This window comes from Jaculus jaculus, chromosome 19 (genome assembly GCF_020740685.1).
Source record: "Jaculus jaculus isolate mJacJac1 chromosome 19, mJacJac1.mat.Y.cur, whole genome shotgun sequence".
NCBI classification, from domain to species: domain Eukaryota; kingdom Metazoa; phylum Chordata; class Mammalia; order Rodentia; family Dipodidae; genus Jaculus; species Jaculus jaculus.
Window position 1 is genome coordinate 4,902,198 of NC_059120.1, and position 23,058 is coordinate 4,925,255.

Below are 23,058 nucleotides of genomic sequence, written 5' to 3' on the forward strand. Positions count from 1 at the left end.
GCCAAAGGATCCACATAAGCCAGATGCACAAGGGCGCACATGCATCTGGAGTTCATTTCCAGTGGCTGGAGGCCCTGGTGTGCCCATTCTCTCTCTACCTCCTTCTCTCTCAAATAAATAAAATTTATTTTAAAAAGAAAGAAAAAAGAGAGGGGGGTGAGAAAGAAAGAAGGAAAGAAGGAAAGAAAGAAAGAAAGAAAGAAAGAAAGAAAGAAAGAAAGAAAGAAGAAAGAAAGAAAGAAAGAAAGAAAAGAAAAGAAAAGAAAAGAAAAAATATATCTAGTACAACCCATAATGCTTCTTGTGAGAAGGACCATAATGAACTGAATGGGAAGCAGCACCCTTAGCCCTTCTGTTCTGGAAGGGAGTCACTTACTAAATTTGGAACCATAAGCCGTTAGCATAACTTAAGTTCATTTCTACCTGAGGTTCTTAATTCTCTCAGTACATGAGACAGTTGACACAGCCCCCTTTGTAGGCAATAAAGGAGAGGTACATATGTATTTTTCTTGTATTTTATATGAGGAATGTCTCATTTATTTGTTTGACTTGCAATCCTTAGTTAATTATCTGAGAAACTAACTACTTAATTTTACAATGCTTGCTTTTCATTTCCATTATTGATTTCTTTATTAAGAAAACACTATATGTTAGGCTTAAGCTTGCTGAATATTATGTTAACAGATATTATTCCATTATTATACCCAAAACAATACTAAAAAAGAGAAATTTGAAACCTAGTAAATTATTTTTTCCCTCAAATTACTCAAGCCTAAAGTCAGAGTTTATATGTGAACTCAAGCATTCTAATCCCCAGTCAGGCCCGTGCCACCTGCCACAAGAGCTCCAAGTGAGTGATTAGCACTGAGTGTGGGGACTCAGCTCATTCGCACTGGAGGCCAGACAGGCCCTGCCGTCTTCACTGGTGCCCTTTTCTGTGCTGGGAATGGGGAATCTCTGTAGTTTATTGCTCCCACTGCCATAGAATTAACAGTTGTACTAGACACAAATAAAACCAAACCCAATGGGGAAAAAGGCAAATTTATTAAGAACAAAATGTCCCTACAGTTCTGGTGAGTACAGAATCCCAGGTACTGGCTACATGCTGGAAAGCCTGTGAGCTTCCTTAGATGCTAATCACTTGGCATTTTGTGAAGCTTGCAAAGCTTCAGTCTCTGTTGGTAAACTTGAATAAAGTCGCTGGGGATCTTTTGGCTTCAGTGCAGCTGGATATTCATGAGGAACCTGGTTATATAAGAAATGGTCATGAAATATGCATGTGGTTGAACTGCTTAGTCATCTATTACATTTTACATTAAACCATTCTTATTCCATTTTCTAAAAAATATCAAGATGATTCTTCCTTTCCTGCCTCACGTTAGGTCCGTCTTCATACATCACAGCCCCCCACCGGCACACCCCTTCAGCTTCTCCTCATCACCTCTCCCACATACTTCCATCTCCTCTCCCTTTCGTCTTCCCACTAATTGTCCATGTGCCACACATTTTCTTTAATTTAGAGTCTGCAATATTTAGCATCATCTTTGTCTGCATTAATTAAGGCAATATTCAAAACTAGTATTCCAAAGTTAATATAACAGGTTAGAAATTTAGGCTGGACTTCCTCCTTTGACTTTATTTTAAACCATCCTATGTAACCTATGTGAAACCATGTGCAAAAGAAAGTAGATTAACTAGAAGTTAACTAAATGTGGATTCTAATCATCACTCTAACACTTTTACCAAATGTGTGGCCTTCAGAAAACTATTTCAAGCTTCCAGCCTCAATTCTTCAGCTTTCAAAATGAAATATTAAAACATCTTTAAAAGATTACCATGGAGAAAAACTAAATGAGATGATAAATTCAGAGCACCTTGCTGTGTTACTTTAACGAAGTTACTCCATCTTGCCGGGATTTAGTTTCTTCAAGTTTAAATCATTGTAATTTTATACCTACCTCAAGAGTTTGTGTGGCAGTTAAATTTCTAAGTGTCTCACCTTTATTTCTTATAACAATGGCTGACACACAGTGATGTGAGTTATTATTACTAACTAATATCTAAGGTCATACATTCTACTGGAAATCTTCTATAGGGTGTCTTTTTCTACAACCCAGATACTACTAACAGATAAATACCAAATTAATTTTCAAGATGGAACCATTGTTCTCTGTTCATGGATAATCCCTAGAAAGCATTTGAGACAAGTTAGGACACAGTACAAAGATAGAGGGTACAGGCTATGGTGACACTTGGTGAGGGGTTTTAAGAAGAGGGAGAATCAGAGATGGTCTCCTGGCTTTATTTCAATGACTTGGGTCATGGTCATCTCATGCATTGAGAGAACCAATGCCAGCTTTGGAGAAGAACAACTCAGTAATACTGTATGGTATCAAGACTAAAATAGTTCATGAGGTGTGGTTACATGGGAGTCAGTGTAGAAAAGATTTATTGAGGCACCAGGTACAACATGAGACTGCAACATCTTGAAGAGAGGATGGTCATGAAAGATGTCAATATAGGAAACCCTTTCAGAATGCTGACTGGAGAAGAAGACAGAGGGAGAATGCTTATGGACAAGGGGATTCCTTTGAAAACAGACAAAATGCCTCATTGTAAACCTACTGATGATTCACAGCCATGGATATTTCTCAGGTTGCTGTAACTTGCCTAGTTCTGGACAGTGAAGGGCTCAAAAGAGGCTTAAGAAGAGTTTGAGGAGATGTTTCAGATGGCTAAGTGCTTGCCACACAAGCACGAGAACGTGAGTTCAGATCTGCAACATCCATGTTAAAGCTAGGAGTGGTTGCACACTCCTCTAACCCAAACATGGGAGGTGCAGTCACAGGAGAACCTCCAGGGTTGGCTGACTAAGTAGTCTAGCCAAACTGACAACCTCAGTTCAGCTGAGAGACTGTGACTCAAAATCATGTCGTGGATAGTGTTTGGACAAGGCACGTGATGTCCACTTCTGGCCTCCACATGCATCTGTACACATCTGCATACACACCACACCACATACATATACAAAAATGAATGATCTTAGTGTACCTGAGAAAATAGGATAGATTACATATAAAATAAGAAAAGATAACATTTATTGGTAGCCAAATGTATAAAACTGGACACAGAGATATATGCATTCAGTCTTAGAACTACCACTGTCAAATAGACTGGGTAATGCTTTGCAAACAGGACAGATATAAGCTTGGTCTTTAAGCAGGTCTAGGAAGGGGACCAGGGGAGGAGTAAGTGGTGTGAGCTGAGCTTCAGCCATAGGACCACAGCTTAGGGTGACAGAGGATGATTAGACAAGACAGAGAGCATATAGCTTATTTCCTTACCTTAACCAGGAAGGTGAAATTGTTGGAAAGCTGTGTCCCACACAATATCCAGCTATGTAGTAGAAGCCAAATAAATAACATTCAAATATTTGTGGAGAAATTTTAACTATACACAAAACCATGCTGATAAAAATTTGCTGGGTATGAGAATAAAAAGGAGAAATTAAAGTTTTTAAGACCCAGGGGGTTTGAATCACAAATGTGAATATTTATAGAAAATCTTGTTTGGATAACCATAGAATTCCCTTCTAAAGAGTTTAATAATTGGTGCTTCTGAAAAACCACTGCATAAAATTCTCATTATTTCCTGCTCTCTGCTCTGCTGGGATCAAGCAGAAATTTTATGGTGAATGTGGTAGCCCATGTCTTTAATAGCAGCACTTGGGAGGTGGACACTGGGGGAAAAGGAAGTCAAGGTCATCTTCATCTACGTGGCAAGTGCAAGGCAAGCCTGGGATGCAGGGGGCCTATCTCAAACCCATCCCCTGACCCAAGAAAGAGGTCAACAGTAGTTTCTTGGTCACCAACAATTTCCCTGGAACGTGCTTCTTACATCCATTACAGGTAGTAGATGCTACCAACGCCAGGAAGAAACCACTGAGCTGGGATCTACAAAACTGGAATGTTCATGTTGAGAAATAGTCTTAGAAGTGATTCAGACTTGGAGGAGACAGCCTGCTCCAAAGGAGGAAGGAGAAAAAGAGGAACCGTGAGGTATTCTGAAGACAGTCACACACATGCTATTAACAGTAAGTTAGAGCCGAGATACCCCTAAACCATTACAGCAGATAACTTCCACTCCTGTGGCTTAATACCAGCACCCACAGGAATGGGCTGTGTAATGTCGGGGAAGAAATCCACAGTGGTTGTTCTCAGCTATTGAAGAGCTATTGAGTGGTGCAGTGACTTAAAAAAAAAATCGATCTACTCATCTATTTGAATTTTCCAAGTGTCCTTGATGGAAATCTGGCAGGACTTACCACATTTTCAGCCTATCGTTTTTCAGAGCTGGGTACACTGCAGTTTCCTGTGCTTGGTGAGGTGGAGGAAGGCACAGGTAAACCCTCAGGGCCAGAGCCAAGTGCCTTCTAATCCCCCGAAGCCACGCTTTTAAAAAATCTCTTATTTGTGGCACCTCCTGAGGTTTGGAACATTCTGTGGAGACAGACTCAGCAGGGAGCAGCTTCTGCTTGCCAGAGACAGAGGGCCCTGGCCTGCTTTGTTGGAATTACTTGCCCAAGGCCAAGGCTGCTTGATTTAATAGGGAAAAAAAGGTTGATAAAGCCCAGCTCTTCTGCCACCTGTTAACTTTGAGCTAAACGCAGGTGCACAGACTTCAGGACATTAGGGTCCTTTAGCAGCAAATGTGATGAGCCAAACATCAATGGTAGCTACCAGGAAAATCTACATGGCATTCTCTCAGAAACCAGGCTCTTGTGTTTTGTCTTCCATTCTTTGCTTTCTCCATCCTTGCATCTCCCCACTTCTCCTCACTTCCCTTTGAGTGTCTGGAATTTAATTTTAGCACCACTGATACAGGCTAGGCACAGACTTTTATGCCTGAGCACTAAGTGGGTACTCAGAAGGTCCCCAGAAAGTTGCCAAGGAGATGAGTTAGATTTGGTGTCTGGAATGTGGGTGACAATAGTCTTGGGACAAGAGAGCACGCTGCAGTTGTCTCTGACCATCCTTACCTCCACTGACCATGGGCTGTGGGCACTGGGATGCATAGGGTCTAGGAGAAGGTCGCAGGGAATTCAGCAAGAGTGAGGTCCCTCACTAGTTGAGACACTAGTGGCAAATATAAAACTCACCAAACTAGAATAAAATACCATTTCTTGTTCTAGAATCTCACTTGCTATACTTACCTCCTGTTTGTGGAAGTCTGCCAAACCTCGGCTCTACAGACTTTCATAGGATCTTCCATCCTGAGGGGAGTTGGGCTGGTTGGGGTCTCCTCATGTAGGCAATGCACTGCAGTATTTACATACAGAGTCAGACTGTCACGGGGTCTTTGGTGTCTTTGTACCCCAAACCCAGTCGTCATGTGGATAGGAGTTGAAGTGGTGGCTGAATGGATCAAGTGCTTGCGACACAAACCTTAGGACCAGGGTGTGGATCCTCAGCACCCATGTAAATGCCAGGTAAGCAGGGAGGCCTGGCTGGGATCTCTGCACTCAGAAGACAGAGAGGTAATCCCCAAGGTAGGGTGACTAGCCAGCCTGGCTGAGTTGGCCAGCTGTGAGCTCCAATGAGAGCCCCTGCCTCAGTGAAATAAAGAGGAGAGAGGGGTGGAAGAGACACCAGGAGTCACCTTTGGCCCACACTTGCACATGCATGTGCACACATGTAATCCACACTCTTATACACCAAACATGCACACATGCAAAAAACAGATAGGTACCTACAAAGTTGCATTCAGGTGATGAAAGAAAAGTGTGTGGAAATAACTTGAATACTATTGTAGCTTTATTTATTTTTAGAGTGGATAGCTTTTTTTTATTATGAAGCATTTTAAACACTTTACCAACCCTCTGCAAATTGTGAAAACCCATTTATTTTATTTTATTTATTTATTTATATATTTTTTTTTAATTAATTATTTATTTATTTGAGAGCGACAGACACAGAAAGACAGATAGAGGGAGAGAGAGAGAGAATGGGTGCACCAGGGCCTCCAGCCTCTGCAAATGAACTCCAGACGCGTGCGCCCCCTTGTGCATCTGGCTAACGTGGGACCTGGGGAACCGAGCCTCGAACCGGGGTCCTTAGGCTTCACAGGCAAGCGCTTAACCGCTAAGCCATCTCTCCAGCCCTATTTATTTATTTTTTAAAAGTAACTTTATTTTACTAATGAGACTGGTTGATATTTACATTTTCATACATGGGTGCCACATATTTTCTTCATTCCTCAAACTTCTGAGTACATTCTTGGTGGTAAACAATTCTCACACCCTGATTGACTGTGACCTCCAAAGTTAAGTTTCCTATTCTACTGTATGAAGTCAGAGGCTCCTGCTCGGCCAAAGTTCCAATGCATTAGTAGAAAGCTAGATCTTTTGAAGAATATGTTGTCATTCAACATCTCCCAATATCCTCTGGCCCTTTCTCAGCTTTAAGAGAGAAAATAAATCAGTGCAATTAACTCACAACTGTCATCTGTGATATCACTGATTGTCATGTTGGCATTTGAGAACTTTCCATTTTGTGGTTTGCATACCTAAATCATCTCATAAGTTCATAAAGATAACTGAGCAATGGCTGCAGTTGCACACAGACATGACATCATGACTTATGGACTCTAGGTACTTCCTCATGTGAAGTACTTCCTTGTGGAATCTAGGTGCTTCCTCATGTGCAGTACTTGCTTGTGGACTGTATGTACTTCCTCATGTGAAGTACTTGCTTGTGGACACTAGGTGCTTCCTCATGTGAAGCACTTGCTTGTGGACTCTAGGTGCTTCCTAATGTGAAGTACTTGCTTATGGACTCTAAATACTTCCTCATGTGCAGTACTTGCTTATGGACTCTGGGAACTTCCTCATGCGCAGTGCTTGCTCATGGACTCTTGGTACTTCCTCATGTGTAGTACTTACTTGTGGACTCTAGGTATTTCCTCATGTACAGTACTTGCTTGTGGACTCTAGGCACTTCCTCATGTGCAGTAATTGTGTGTGTATTCTAGGTGCTTCCTCATATGCAGTACTTGCTGTGGACTCTAGGTACTTCCTCATGTGAAGTACTTGCTTGTGGACTCTACGTGCTTCCTCATGTGAAGTACTTGCTTGTGGACTCTAGGTGCTTCCTTATGTGCAGTACTTGCTCATGGACTCTAGGTGCTTCCTCGTATGAACTTTACCATCAGTAGCATGTGATCAAGTCTTGGTGTGTGTGGTCACTATCTCTCCTCATTCATTTCATGTGCTGAGCCAGCAGGAAGTGAAGACAAGGTAATTCACAGCACCCTCACAAGGGAGTTTCACCACCATACAAATTTTGTAATCCACATCTTCAGTCCCACTGGCAATGAGACAAATCCCGTGGCTTTAGAGGTAAGCTTCCAGACAGACTTCCACAGGCCAACGGGAGTTTGCTTTAGGAAAAATCAAAGCTCACAGTCCTTCGCATTTATTAAAATGTTCCGTTTCCATGGTTTCCAAGAGTTCACTGAAATTAGGCTTTCAGCATTTGGAAGTTCATAATATGAGGTTTTAGTGAGCTCCTTCTGTCTCACATAGATGATGTTCAGACTGCTGTGTAGACACTCCTGCATCCCTGGGGCTGTCACAGCCTGAACATCAGGGCTCACCCCAACAGCACTTGCTCCAGGTTGTTACTAGGCATCATTTGTGAAGAGCACAAGGTAGGTATCAGGTATCAGGGAAGAACACAGAATAGATATCTAGTATCTATATTTTCCAGGTGTCTGGGGAGAGCACAGGACAGGCGTGAGTGTCCGTGAAGTGTACAGGGTAGTTACCAGGTACGTGTAAAGAGCACAGGGTATTGCAAGTCAGTTTGTATAAAGCTAAACTAGGGTTAGTTTCTGGCATTGAGAAAAATGTAAAAGTGTGTGTGTACATTTTTTTAAGAATTATTTTTAGGAGGAATAACAGGAAAACCAAGGCTTGGGATCTCTGGAATTTGACAAAGAGAGGATTCCCTGATGAAGCCAATTCTGAAGAACAAACTTTTAGAGGGTCCACGTCTTGCAAAAGGGTAACGGAAGGTCTGTTGGATATAATGGGAGCTCCAGTGTAATCTATGTTGGGCCCCAAGGCATTAGCAAGGGCTGATATTTGCCTTCTTATCGTGTGGACAAGACGCCTGACCAGAAGCAGCTTACTGAAGGAAAGGGCTTTAATTTGGCTTACAGCTTTGAAGAGAAGTTTTATCACTTCAGGTTGGAATGGGAAGCCAGCACAGTCAGAAAGCAGGAGAGGGGCTGGGCTATTAAAACTCAAGTAGAGTCCCCAGTGACCCTCTTCCTCCAGCAAAGCTCCACTTCCTGTAGATTCCACAGCCTTCCCAAACAGCACCAGGCAGAGAGAATCAAGGTTAAAAAGACACGAGTCTATGGAGCATGCATTTTACATTTGAACCATCACATTTCAAGAACATAGGAGGAGACTCTGGCCATGAAGCAAAGCATATGGTTTCTGATAGTGTCACCAGGTTTTTATGAGCAGCCTAAATTGTGAGGGATCCTTTCATAGTCTCTGAGGGCCCAGTTTCTGTATGGCGTCGACAAATGTGGAGCTAATAGCCATGTCTCTGAGCCCGAGTGTGCTTCTGTACAACACTGAGGGTGGTGTCCCAGAGCCCCACTGAGCGCCTTTCATGAAGGGGGCTTGGGTCAGGAGTCACTTTCTAAATGCCTCAGAGTCAGTGTGTGTGAGAGACAGAGAGAGCCAGAGGCTAGCAGGTCTGAAAGAGAAAAACACAGGGGAATATACCCATGTGATCACCAGGAACTTATCTATATGATTTCAACATACATCCTACATAGATGTGAGGTGCATGCACTCAAGGATGTGGTCAGTACTTTGCCTTACATTTGAGGATTGGATTCAGGGGATTGAGGGTCTGTCCAGGGACTGAGCTTGGCAGTAACCAAGGCTCAGGGGCCAACAGCATAGCTGCCTGTGTTGAAAGTCACCAAGGCAGAAGAGCCAGCAGAGGCCTGGGGTGGGATGAGTCCTAGGCCTTGCCGAGCTCTGTAGGTGACATGTGGCAGACAGCATACCCAGGACTCCTCAGCTTTGGTCTGAACGATGGCTTGTCAGGGGTCAGTGTTGTAAACTAATGACTTTCACAGTGTGATGAGAATGAAAATGGAGCTGAATTGCTTCCACTGATTTAACCCTTGGAATGCTGCGAGGCATGCCGCTTACCATGCCTCTGATCATGTGAGTTAATCACCGTCAAGGATGTTTCCGGAAACAGAGACCTCTAGTAGGTCTGGAAACAGTTTCCTGGTTAGGTTTACACTTCTAGGGGCTGTCAGCACTGAGAGGTTAGTCATGGTGCCTTTAAACCAGTGTTTGTTAGCAGCAGCTGATACAAGTAATTACATGGCTCTGTAATTCAGAAAAAGTGAATTAATATTTATGCAGTTTTAATGACTTAAAAAACTAACGGTAGTGGAGTGAGAGTAGCGAGTCACCTTGGTCCTTCCACATCTACCAAGAACTTCAATCCAGCTCTGGAAGAAAGTCAGAATGGGAAAATGGTCTAATAATCAGGCCAGTCTGATTAATAGTGACAATTAGCATTGGACTGCAGTGCATAAGCAACTGATTATGAGTCATCTGAGCACTTGAGGTAAATTTTCAATACAGGCAATTAAAATGAAAAGACTCATGATCCTTCCATAATGGCTTCATTAAATTAATTCAGTTCTGAGGTTGGAGAAACTTCTTTTATGTAAAGGAACCAGCAGGCTTTAACTTCCGTTCACATCTGGTGAAAAAGAAACTGGAGAAAACCCTTCAAAGATTCAAAACACACACACACACACACACACACACACACACACACGGCTTATTCTTTCCTGAAAGTGAATAGTATTTTGAGGAAGAAAGAAGTGAAGGTCAGAACATGGATTCTATTCTCCTGGCTTATTTGGATGAAGTAAATCTTGCCCTCTGTGATATTTTGTATTCTGCAAGGTGCATGCATTGTTGAGGTTAGAGAGCTTTTGTTCGGTAATCTATGAGGAACAGACACTTCAAAGAGATAAAACTGCTGTTCCATAAACAATTGACTCCAGTCATCTGCTTCCAGGGCGGAAGGCAAAGCTCATGCCGACTCCAAACTTCACTGCCTTCCATCCAAGGAGTGAGGCTCCGGTAGGGGAGGCGTAGTCGCTCACTCCACCCAAGCACCTGTAGCTTTGCACAGTCGGACACTGGTGGAAGGAGGAGAGACCTCTGGGGCTCAGGGGCTGCAGCAAGCAGTCCATAGAAAAATCACCTTGGGTTATAGGTTTCCAGCGGGGAAGGCAGTTTGCTTCTAAACCTAACCACTGATCACCTGTGCATGAGACTGTACTTAAGGTGTGCTTGCATTTAAGATGTACTGATATTCTGCAAACCATGTCTTAGCATATTAACAATAGCCAATACCCACTGAGCTGTTGAGAAGTGACAAATTCCCATCTATTATCTCTTAATTCCTTTCACTCTCACATTTTTTTTAATGAAACTATGATGCCTTAGAAAGTTAGCTTATTGTAATTTGTCCAAAATCAGAACACTGAAAACAGCTAGTCAAAGCTGGTATTACTGTGTGTCCTTGTTCTACATACTCTCATCTCTGCCTCTCATTTCCTTAAATCATTTCTTCTACTTACTTAATGCATTCTTGTCATTAATTCTGAATTCACTGCTTTCTATGTCTCAAAGTGAAACCACATTTAACTTTGGTGATGTACATTTTTCCTTTTAGTTCATATTATTTCTACTCAGACTCTAATCTCTCTGAAGACACACACTCTGCTTCCCAGCAAAGAAATCATCCTTTGCAGCAGAGAGTAAAGTGTACCAATAATTGAGCTGGTTCTTCAGCCCAAATCCCACCACCTGAGAACAAGGAATGAGAGAATAAGGGAAAAGAGGAAAGAAGAGTTAAATCACAATGATGCAGGGATTTGCTGAGGCTTCAGGACTGACTCAGCCTCCCCCTCAGCTAAGCAATGTTCTTCCAGGTGAAAGGCTTATGTTGTGCATTGAATGTGAAATGTCCCCCATCGGCTCATGTGTTTGAACTCTTGGACCCCAGCTGCTGGCCCTCTGTGGGAAGGTTGTGAACCTTTCAAAGCTGGAGCCTTGGGCTACAGCAATGGCTTAGTGTTTAAGACACTCGCATGTAATGCTTAAGGACTCCAGTTCGATTCTCCAGCATCCACATAAACCAGACGCACAAGGATGGCATATGCATCTGGAATTTGTTTGCAGTGGCTAGAGGCCCTGCTGCATCCACTTCTCTCTCTCTCTGCCTCTTTCTCAGAAATAAATAACATTAAATGAAATAAATCAACTTTAAAAAAAGCTGGAGCCTGTCCCTTTCTGATGGGATGGGTCCTCTCAAAGCCATGTAGGAGAAGAAACGCTTTCCCTCCTTGTTTGTGGCCAGGTATTTGCCTGCAGCAATGAGTGCAGTAAGTGGTAGAGCTCACCTGACACAGCCAAGCCTCAAGTTGGCAAACAGCATGGGTGTTTGGATTCAGTCATTTACTGACATAAAAATGCAATGTCCAGAAATGTCATCTGATCATACTCTTACAGTCACTTCACACCTGTAGACCTTTATTTAGCAAATCTGCTGCTATCTGAGGATAGTCTCCAAAGACACTTGCCCTCAGAGAGGCTTCTGCTCAGAGCACATGCAGGTATGTGCAGCTCTCTCCTTCCCCTCAATGTGACTTCCCTGATACCGCTTGCCCCTTACTTCCTCTTGACTCCCCAGATGTAGGACTTGGGCTGAAGTGCCAACTTAACCAGTTGCTGGAAGAACTGTCTGTCTGTCACATTCCAATCAGAAAGTTCATTCTCCCAAAGACCTCTGCACTCAGTGCGGTCATGTGCACTGGGGGCACTCCACAAGGGCGTGTGTAACAGAAGATTATCTCCCCAGATCAGCTAGAAGACAAGAGGATGGGGAAAACATCCTCACAGCTGAGCTCGCAGGAGTGAGGTAAGAAGTTTCCGAACGCTTTCATTTCTCACTGGGGATACTGCAGACAGCGTCTGGGGCCCTAGCACTCCCAGGCCAGGTTGCAAGTCCCCTGCGGTCATTCCTCTGCATGGGCCTTGTTAAGCCTCTGACCTCAACTAAGCTGAGGTGCATAGGAGGTCATCTTTGCCTGCTAAGTACATTCTTAAACATATTGTATTAGATTTCTCTCCACTTAGCTTGTTGACTTCACACTCCTTCCCTAGCAGTCATTATTCATATCAGATACCGGTAGTTCTTACTCAGGACCTGGTAGACATTGGAGACTAGAGTTTTACTGCTTAGCTCCACCTCTTTCCAGCTGAGAAGGGACACACTGAATTAGTCACTCTGAGTCTCCAGCGTAGGTTGGCAGAGTCTGTCGGTCTGTGGAGGGCCTGCCCACAGAGACCTGCAGAAATACTGGCTCCCTTGCGACTCCATTCCTTCCCTCTCCATTATGGTGCTCATTGTCTCAGTGTCTGCCCCTCTGAGAACCCGCATTTCAGCGCATCTCACAGCTTCTGCAGCTCTGACTGCCGCCATCACTTTCTTCTCTCTCTGGGTATTCGCAGCCCACGTGTTGTTGCTGGTCTTTGAGGGCCTCTGCCACTCTGGAGACTGATGCCAACCATGGTACCCTCTGAGGTCTACAGTGCAGAGAGCCAGCTCCATCTCTGCCTGGTCCCCCATATGTATGGATGGCCCGGCACCAGCACGATGCAATACCCTCAATGGTAGAGCTGAAATCTGTTTCTACTGTTATGGGGTAGATGGGGCCTCAGAGAGTCCAAAAGTGATCTTGAAGGGTGTGTGGCATTTCATTTACCCTGGCGCTTCCTGGTGTGCTCACCTTGCAAAGGCTTTCTCATGGCATCTTTAGATACTGGGCCACATGTACAGCTATGGATTTGTCACTTTCCTCTGATTGATTTGATATTTTTGATAACTAGTAGAGTTCATCTTGAAAACACTTTCATTATACACATTTCATAGATAACTGGCAAGTCTTTTCAAGCCAAGCCGGCCTTTGTCTTTAGTCAGGTTTCTAAGCCTCCCACATCAGCCTCCATCCACCTCACAGAGCTGCCAGGCTTTCTGTAAATGAGGGTGTCGTGACATGTGGTACAGAAGCTCAGGCTAGACTTTTGAAGATGGCCTGTGTATTTATTTTCTTCTTCATGCTGCATGTCAGCTGACTCCAGGCCCAGGTAATCCCCAATGATCTTCTGTATTCCTTCTGTTGTTTTTATTTTCTCCACTAACTTTCTGCCACTGTCCTTCAATGACTAGAGTCTACCACTATACTTTATTTTAAATAATTTATTTATTTATTTGCAAGCAAAGATAAAAGAGAGATAGACAGAGATAATGGGTGTCCCAGGGTATCCAATCACTTCAAACAGACTCCCAATGCATGTGCCACTTTGTGCATCTGACTCTACATGGGTATTGGCCAAACTCTGCTCAGGAGGCTTTACAGTTAATTTTCTTAACCACTGAGCCCTATGCTATTATTCTTGAACACCTGTCTCTGCTTTTATAATATTTAGAATAATAGAACATCCCATATGAATAAAACCCTGTGTTGGCTCCTTCTTACCTCCAGCATCTAGCCCCAAATCTGTATCTTGAGTTTCAAATTATCTCACAATGCAATACCACTTCAATTCAATCATCCCGTTATTTCCCAGCCCTCCTTCTCCAGTTTATCAAATGTAGTGTTATGATCACACACACACACACACGCACACACACACGCACACATGCACACACATTTTTGCCCTTTGTCATGATCTTTTCTCAAATCAGAACTCTTCTTTCCTTTGACTCTTCCTGTGTTGTCTTTTCCCTCTAGTGTAGGTCAAGCCTCTGCTTGTCTGGTCACTCCCCATGTGCAGGAAATTTCCTGGCACATGACGAAGTCTCTACACATTTCTGTAGATTTAATAACTGACTGCCCTTCAAAGCCCACCTCAAATCTAATCCCTTTCTTAACCTATGCTATTTTCTTTGAAAACATTCATCTCTGTTTTCACTAGCAGATTATAAATTCCGTGGAGATGAAATCTATAACTTATATAGTTTACATCTTCCAGAGTGGTGTGATAACAGGAAAAAAAAGTAAATATCAAGCTTTGGGGCAAAGCACATAAGTATGACTCATAAAATACATTTTCATTGACCACCTACTATTTGTCAGGAACTGTTATAATATCTGAGCTGATCCCCTAAACGAACTGAACTCTCAGTGCTCAGTGCCTCTAGCTACGCACTTTGTATTGATGCAATAAGATTGTTTAAGCTTGGAACTCCCCTTTTGGGGGAAAAAAGAGGGCCAAACTAGGTTTTTCTCTATGTCTTTTAAGCTTCAATGTTCTCTGAATTTTAAGTATTTATTTATATGTTAGTAAGAAATATCTAGTAAGAACTAAATTATTCAATGGTACAGTATTTACTGAGCCCTGATTATTGCCTGAAATTGTTTTTCAGTTTATTTGGATGTGTTTATTTGTCCAGTAAACATTTATCCAACACTCCTACATCAGTAAATAAGGCTTAGTCCCTCATCAGTACTAACCCAGTACAAATCCTCTGGATAGCCCAGTAACCTAATGTGAATAGTCATTATGTTTCCTCATAGGACAATGAATTTTTTCAGGGCTGAGGGTGTATATCAGTGGTAGTGCACTTGCAAAGCATGCATAGGGCTCTGAGTTCATTCAATACCCACTATGAGAAATGAATTGTTATTTTTTTCTAAGAAGTATACTCTGACTCTAGTTAGCTGGCATAATTATCTTTAGTAATGTATACATTGGAAGAAGGTTATTACACACACACACACACACACACACACACACACACACAATTTATTTAATGCTACTCTAGACCCAAAATTTTGAGACACTTTCCTAATGGCTACTATTTTAGAAAAGGAATGTCACACCACTCACATTCAGCAGCCTTAGTAGAAAGACAGAAAGCGATAGCATTGGTTGCACACACTGCTCAGAGAGGCAGCAGGACATGGGTGGGAAAGGACTCAAAGTCCCCAGCGGAGGCACAGGACTTCTTTGGAAGGAGTCTAAAAGAAGAAGGGGTCAGTTGCTCATGCTGTAATTGGGTGACACTCTGCTGTGATTGATAGGTTAAGGTTATATACTGTTTTCTCTACTGAGCATGTTTCTTCCATGATACACCTGATTTTAACGTATGCCTTCCCAGTTGAGCATAGGTATAAGATGGTAAATAGGGTCTTATCCCTAAGCATTCCTTTAAAGGACATAGTTTTCTTTCTGAGCATGTATGCAAAACCAACCCAGTCTGGATGACCCTGATATTTGTAATCCCTGTACCTAAGGACACATTTCAATAGGAACTGATCACAGATAATGGTCACAAGGCAAGGGGACAAGTAATCATTATGTAGAGTGAAGTGTCTGTGCAGCTCAGCATGGGGCAGGGTTCCTGGTTCCCAACAGCTTCCCAGGTTCCTTGTTTAGAACAGGCGGCTGCTATTTTCCAAGCCCAGCTCTGTCCCAGAAAGTGTTGCCTAAGCCCGCCTCACTCCCCTGGAGAGCCGCACTTGCAAAACTGTCTTGAAAAGTTGTGCTGCTGAGAACGCGGTTTTGTTTTCTATTCCAGACCACTAATTAGAATTAACAATAAATGGTAGCAGGATCTGTAAGTAATTGTGCTGTGACTGCTCAGTATTCAGTTTCTTGCCATGGGTGAAATGTAAACTCTGCCTTGATAAGCCAGTGGACTACAGTGCTCGCACAAGTCCTCCAGGGAATCTAATATTTTTTGTACACACACTTCCCGATTTGTGTATTTAGACTGCTCTCAGTACTATGGATTTCTTACTTACAATAAAATAGATTCGTCTGTATTACACTTACCTGTTGTCATACAAACTAGCATCTCAGACCTCCCTGTGTTGACATCCTCAAGAATTACTACCCTGTTCCACTGTGAGTGATGTGACTTTGAACACATTTTAAATTTTCAGTACTTTAAGAGTATATTAAATCTATATTTCAACAGTTCATTAACAATACAAGAAATTTTAGTAAACAAAAAACCAAAAAGGATTTGTTTTGAGGCAGGGTCTCACTCTGGCCCAGGCTGACCTGGAATTCACTATGGAGTCTCAGGCTGGCCTCAAACCCATGGAGATCTTTTCTGCAACCTGAGTGCTGGGATTAAAGGCATGTCCAACCATACCAGGTTCCAAAAGGAACGTAAAAAATAACTTTCTCAAAAAGCTCAAGGGACCATTGGAAAGCATTATATAAACTGTTGAATATCATAGTGTTTCTTACTGTGAATTAAAAGCAAATATGGTATGTTCCAGCCACATAAAAATAGAGAAATATTTACAGTTGATGAACAGAACAATAAATGTAGTATAAGCTATGCACTAAAGAAGACACGGTTCTGACCTGCCATACTGAAATGATGCAGCCACAAGCCGATAGTGACCAAGCCTCACAGTCCAAAGCACACAAATGTGGTGTGGGTCACCATGCAGTTGTCCACAGGATACTCCACAGCTCCTTCTCTCATACGCAGGAGGAACAACCTCTCCTCAGACTACCTTGTCTTTGATTTACTTCAGGAAAAGACATCATTAACAAAAATACAACTATTTACAGTGCACAAGGTGATGCTTTTATATTTTATTTATTTTTAGATGTCTGCATCTGTACATGTACAGTTTGTGATTAGGGCAGCCCACCCAGTGTACGTATCCTCTCACCTGTCATCACCACTCTTCCTCAGGAGGGAAGAGTACTTAAGAGTCACTTGACAAGCCTCCTAATCTCTCAGCATCCTGGGTTGGAAGATTTTGAAGCCATGTGTACCTTTACATCCTCAAAACTTTACAACGTGGATTTCTGGTATTGTTCCATTGGACATACTATGCTCTCTCAAGATGGCCTGCAATGACTTGTCAAGAATATATTCCAGGGCTGGAGAGATGGCTTAGCAGTTAAGCGCTTGCCTATGAAGCCTAAGGACCTCAGTTTGAGGCTTGATTCCTCAGGACCCACGTTAGCCAGATGCACAAGGGGGCACACACATCTGGAGTTTGAATTTGCAGTGGCTGGAGGCCCTGGTGTGCCCATTCTGTCTCTCTCTCTCTGCCTCTTCCTCTGTCTATCACTCTCAAATAAATAAATAAAAATAAACAAAAAAAGAAAAAAAAGAATATATTCCAGAAGAATCCTTGTGTCTGAGGTCCAGCATGTGGCTACTCGGCTCAGGGTCTTCCATGATCTTAAGGCTTCTATGCCTCAGCTGTGGCCAGCGTTTTGTTTACAGAGAGCCCTTGATGAGCAGGAACACTGGTTTAGCTAGTGAGTGGTGTTTGACAAGTTGAGAGAATTTATTACAGTCAAAATTTTTTATATTTGCAACATGAATTCAAGCATGATCACATTATATAAATATCTTTTTTGGATCAGCACAACTAAGATTATATAAATTAGCCCTTTGACATTCATTTAATCTCTGCCATATGAAAACAGTGGAACTTGCTAAGAGGTCCGTTGGATGGAGACCTAGTGAAGCTTGTAGAAAATGTGCTTTATTGTTTTTTATTTCAGTCACAACATTCTTCTCTACGAGGATGGTCATGCCGTGGTGGCAGATTTTGGAGGTAAGATTCCCACAAAGAGCAGCCCAGGTGCCTCCATTTCTTCATTCCTGCATGTTTCTCAAAATGGGACAATGTCCTGACACAGGTTTTTCATCAACATCTATTCCTCTATTTCACTTGGGTTTCAAGTTGCTAATAAAGTTTGAAAACATGCCATTTCTTTTCATTTATCCTCTTTGACATCCCCAGTCACCAGAAAATCAGTAAAAATTTGCATGCGACAAAGGTTTCTTGAGTATGCAGATTTTTAGCTGTGACCTTAACCTTGTTTCCCTTGTGTTTCCTTTCACATGAGTTTCTGTTTTCTCCTTGCAGAGTCCAGGTTTCTGCAGTCACTGGACGAGGACAACATGACCAAGCAGCCTGGGGTTTGCTGTTACTCATTCCCTATCTTCACAAAGCAATTAGCATGCAGACACTCAGCATGCAGGAGGGAAAATGAGAGTGGCCTTCACTGGAGAAAATGTTATCTCAGTGGCAGGGGAATGTTTTGTGCCTTATTTTCAGTAAAAATAATAATTATAGAGCACTTCCATAGAAATAGATATGTCTTTAGAAAACGTTAAAGATAAAATAACACAGAATATGTTTCAATGTAACTGAAAAGCTCATAATAGGCACAGGGAACTAAGCCACATATTTAGCTTAGCGTTTTAGTGCTAGAGCTGACATTTAACAGGAAATTGAGTCTATAGTTAGTGGTCAACCTACATCTGCTGACTTCATAGCTCTTTACTTCAGCATTCTAAGGCAGTAGCTGGTATAGACAGTATTAGAAATTAAGGAAAATATCAATGCTAACATCTGAGGATAGTTGTTCTTAAAATGACTACAATTCAGTTCACCCCCTGCCTTGCCTCATTCCCAGAATAAGTAATACTTCTCTCTCTCTGGTTTCAGTGTTATCTGATTGCCCAAGCTCAGAGTAATTTTTTATTTCATCCCTTCACCACATCTACCATCACATTCCTTGGTCACTTTTTTCTGTGTTTTGTTGTTTTTTGTTGTTGTTGTTGGTTTACTTTCTCAGACCTGTCACTTCCTACCACGTCAGATCTCATCGCCTGCTCTCTGGTCCACTGTGATTGGTTCTAACTCTACTTTTCTCTTCCAGTTCATTCTTGGTCATCTCTCCTCAGTGCAATTTCTTTGACAGTCCCTTCCTCCTGGCCATGTAGATAAAATACTAGTTACTTCCCTGAGAGTTTCCTGCTTTTCCATTCCTGGAGCCTGTGGCTTCGATTGGTAGATGCTGCAAACCCTCCTGTGCCACAGGACAAATCCATCTATCCATTCCCTGAATATGCCTGCACCTCCACATTCCCTGTGACATTCCAGTGTGGTGAATCCTGCCTGAGCGCCCTCACTGGCCCCACACCCACGATGATCACTCACTTTGTTAGGCTTAGGCAGCATCACCCAAGTGAAGCATTTTCTCTTTCCTTTTATGCCCCTACCTTTCCCTCTGCTTCTGCTTGTACACTGATCACCCAAAAACCATTTATTTAGGACCAACCATGTGTCCAGAACATTTCCATTTATTGAAATTCTACCACATATCAGGCACTATTCACATGGATAGAAAAGCAAATTGTGAATAACAATTGAGGCCTTAACCTCAATGAGCTCATTTCTGTTGCAGAAAACACGGTATTAAGCACAGAGGTTTAGCACAGTGTGGAAACTTGGAGGAGTCACATGGCACCAAGGCAGCTCAGGCAGGCACAGAAGAGACAGCCCATCAAGTGATGGAGAGACTGGAAGAGTTGGCCAAAAGACAGAATGTGCCAGAGCACAGAGGAAGATTAGAAACAGAGCTGTTGTGGAGAACACTGAAGATAGGTGGTATGGTTTGTGGAAAGAGAGAAAGAAAAAGAGTGAGGAGTTTGATAGGAAGGCAGGAGCCACATGAAGGGCCACACTATATTATATACACAGTGATGCGTTCTTATTTTCACAAAGTAATAGTCAGCTTCCCATTGCTACAGCAAAACACACAAGATGGGCACTTTGTAAAAAAAAGAAAAAAAGTTCATTTTGCTTTGGAAGTTAAAAGCACAACAACATGATGCCAGTTCCGGTGGTGGCACATCTGTGGAAATGCTTCACGTTGGGGACATAGGTGTGAAGGAGTGCTTACATGGAGATACAGAAACCCAGAAAAATGAGAGGGTCCAATCTTACCTTGGTATAACAGCCCTGCCATTGGAACTAGTTTGGGGACCTAGGAGAATGACAATAATCCCTTCTAATCATATATGCATCAACCTCAATGACCTGATTGCCTTGAGTCAAGCCATGTTTCTTAAGGGCCGCTACCTCCCAGCATGAAATTACTAACCCATGAATCCTTGGGAGACACACTCAAACAGACCCAAACACACACCTCAGGCTCGATGTCACCTGTTCACTGCTCAAGTGTTTATGGTGTGAAGCATGATCGGGGGCACTCATGCATGCAAAACAAAGTTCTTATGGAGCTCAGCTTGTGGTGGAAAAAAACAGACAATGATCAAATGACCAAACATTAACTAGTACTTTGTATCAGGAAGACAGAAAAGCTGAGTAGATGAGGAGAGTGTGGGAGATACTAGTTCAATAGAGTGAGAGATCTGGCAGGGAGGGCAGAATGGCATTGTGGGTGGGCTGGAGAACAGCAAGTGGGTGCCATGGCTCTGCAATGAGAGAGTCCTTGTGTATTCAAAGCTGAGGTGGTTGGCATGAAAGAGCAAGGAAAGAAGTGGGGTCCCAGGGAAGGGAGGCAGGATGGGTGTGTCCTCTTTACAGAAAACCTCATCTAGGGCTCAGGGCAGGAAGGCAGCTTGAAGAGTGAATGTCAACTCCAGCTGCACTAAAAAGTATATATAAATTATAAATTGACAGTTCTTTTAAAGAATGATGACTTATCTAACCCCTAAAAGTTATGATTATTAAATCTGGGTTATCTTGAGTATCATTTCAACTTCCTTCCAAGTGATTCTAAAATGTAGTCAGTAGATTATCTCTTATTAAATACATTATTTGCATGTATATGTGTATGTTGTATGCATGCAAATGTGTGTGCATGATCATGTGCATGGTTGCATGTGTGTATGTATGTGTGTACATGAGTGTGGGGAACAGAAGTTGATGTCAGGTACTTTCCTCAATAGCTTGTTACCTTAGTTTTAAAAATAATTTTACTTATTTATTTGCAACCAGAAAGAGAAAATGAGAGAATTAAAGTGGTAATGGGCACATGAGGGCCTCCTGCCACTGCAAATGAACTACAGATGCATATGCCACTTTGTGCATCTGGCTTCAAGTGGATACTGGGGAATCAAACCTGGTCCCTCAGGCTTTGCAAACAAGCTCCTCTAGCTGCTGAACCATCTCTCTGGCTCCCTCCACCTCCTTCTTTTTGAGATTTGAGTCTTACAATATCTTTGTTCAGTTGAACTAAACTGACTTTTGTCAAACAGTAAGTAATATTGATGCCTTTTTTCCTGGTAGCATAGTCATTAGGCGAAGCGCTCTTGCGGATTTGTTTTTGGTGATGTTTTGTTGCTGACTAGTTGTAAGGCCTGATTTAAACTACCTGAGCACTGCTGCAACGTGGGCACCCATCCCCCACACCTGCGCAGGGTGACATGCACCATCTGCTCTACGAACGGACACTCTCTAGACCACTAGTGCCCGTGTGTGAGAACTGTGTGTGAGTACCACAGCCAGAATAAAGATACTCTTGGAAACCTGTAATTATGCATGACCTCAAAGTAAGGGAGACGTTTCAACAGAGTTATCTGCAGTCAGCACTACCCACGGGGATTCAGGAAGACGGGAAATGAACACCACTGTCCTGTAGTATCAATAGAAAGGTCCTCGGGAAAGTTTATGACAGAAGGAGCACTCAGAAGGTGTTCTGCTTTATACCCAGAAGGGCCTGCCTCCTTCATCCTGCCTTCTGAGATCCTGATATGCCCCAGGTGGTAGTCGAGCAAGAATCATCATGGCCATCTTCTTACTCAAAGTTGTTCTTGGCTAGGCGTGGTTGCTCACATCTGTAATGCCAGCAGTTTGGGGTCAGGAGCCTGAGGGAGTGAGTTCCAGTTCAGCCTGGTCTAGAGTGAGACCTCCTTCAAAAACAATCTAGTGTTATTACCTCTAAATTATGAATCAAGCTTACTATTTCTGACCAGAAGCTGACCATCAGATTGATGAGCTGACTCTGTACAGGACTTGTTATCCTTTCCGGGCTTGCTTTCAACACCATGACAACGGAATCCAGAAATGTTGTAAGCAAAGGGAAGGCCATCACCATGAGAGTCACTTTGTAGGGATAATTCAGCTCCTCCGTGTCTTTTTCCTTCTTCAGCAATGAGAACACTGTGTGTGAACCTAAGCTAGTCATATCCTACATAGAACCTGGAAACCTCCCTCAAAAGGGTAAGGTGCCTCCCCTCAGGTGGCTTACTCCTAGGGAGCCACAGAGGGCCTAGGTGTATCCAAAAATATAATCATGAAGCTTGTAGGGCATCTAGAGGAAAGATAGAGTGAGAAAATAAATGGTGCTGTTGTAACCATCAATTTATGGGCAGTTCACTAATACTGGTGAGTTTGGGAAGGTTATAAAATTTAATTATTGTCTAATGAGTTTTGAAAATTATCCTTGTGAAACTCAGCAACCACAGAAATGTGCTGTGTGTGAATGTAGTTGTCAGCTTCCTACACACGTGGAGGGCATAGTCTTTCATTTCACACTCATAGTTTAGGTGAGCATCGGTGAATCCATCAGCATGCTCGGGACCCTGCTCTGCTTCGGCCCTGGGCTGTGCTCTCATTAACCCTGTGGCTGTCTGCTGTCCTTCCAGAACCTCCGCTGGATGGCCCCCGAGGTGTTCACGCAGTGCACGCGCTACACAATCAAGGCTGATGTCTTCAGCTACTCACTGTGTCTGTGGGAACTACTGACCGGCGAAATCCCTTTCGCCCATCTCAAACCAGGTAAGATGAGCAACACCAAAGGGGCCTTGCTGCTGAAGTTGAGCGCGACATTATAACAACGCTGTGGCAAAATTTTTCTCAAAATGTGTGTTCTCAGTGAAGGGCAAGAGAGCTTGAATTATATTAAAGAAAACTTGGTGGCTTCACTGTGAATTTAGACACAGAAATGAGTAGGAACATTTTATTCAAGTTTCAGGCTTTGATGTACATGTCTTTGATATAACAAGCAAATAAATCTGTCCCTGTGTATCCAGGAGCAAAGATGCTGTCACTGTCGAGTGAACTGTTTGAGCTCAGATTTTAGAAGTTCTCCATTCATGCGTATGCAGTGGTGAGCAAGCATTCACA

The 23,058-nt window shown here is 42.7% G+C and overlaps 1 protein-coding gene across 1 annotated transcript in view; it reads left to right on the forward strand.

The window, feature by feature from the left end:
* Tnni3k (TNNI3 interacting kinase) overlaps nt 1-23,058 on the forward strand; it is a 248,124-nt gene that overhangs the window by 137,270 nt on the left and 87,796 nt on the right. Inside the window, exons 18-20 of the mRNA XM_004653621.2 lie at nt 17,675-17,727; nt 18,043-18,095; nt 22,578-22,710. Of these exons, the coding sequence (XP_004653678.1) occupies nt 17,675-17,727; nt 18,043-18,095; nt 22,578-22,710 (239 nt within the window). The remainder of the gene's footprint in view (nt 1-17,674; nt 17,728-18,042; nt 18,096-22,577; nt 22,711-23,058) is intronic.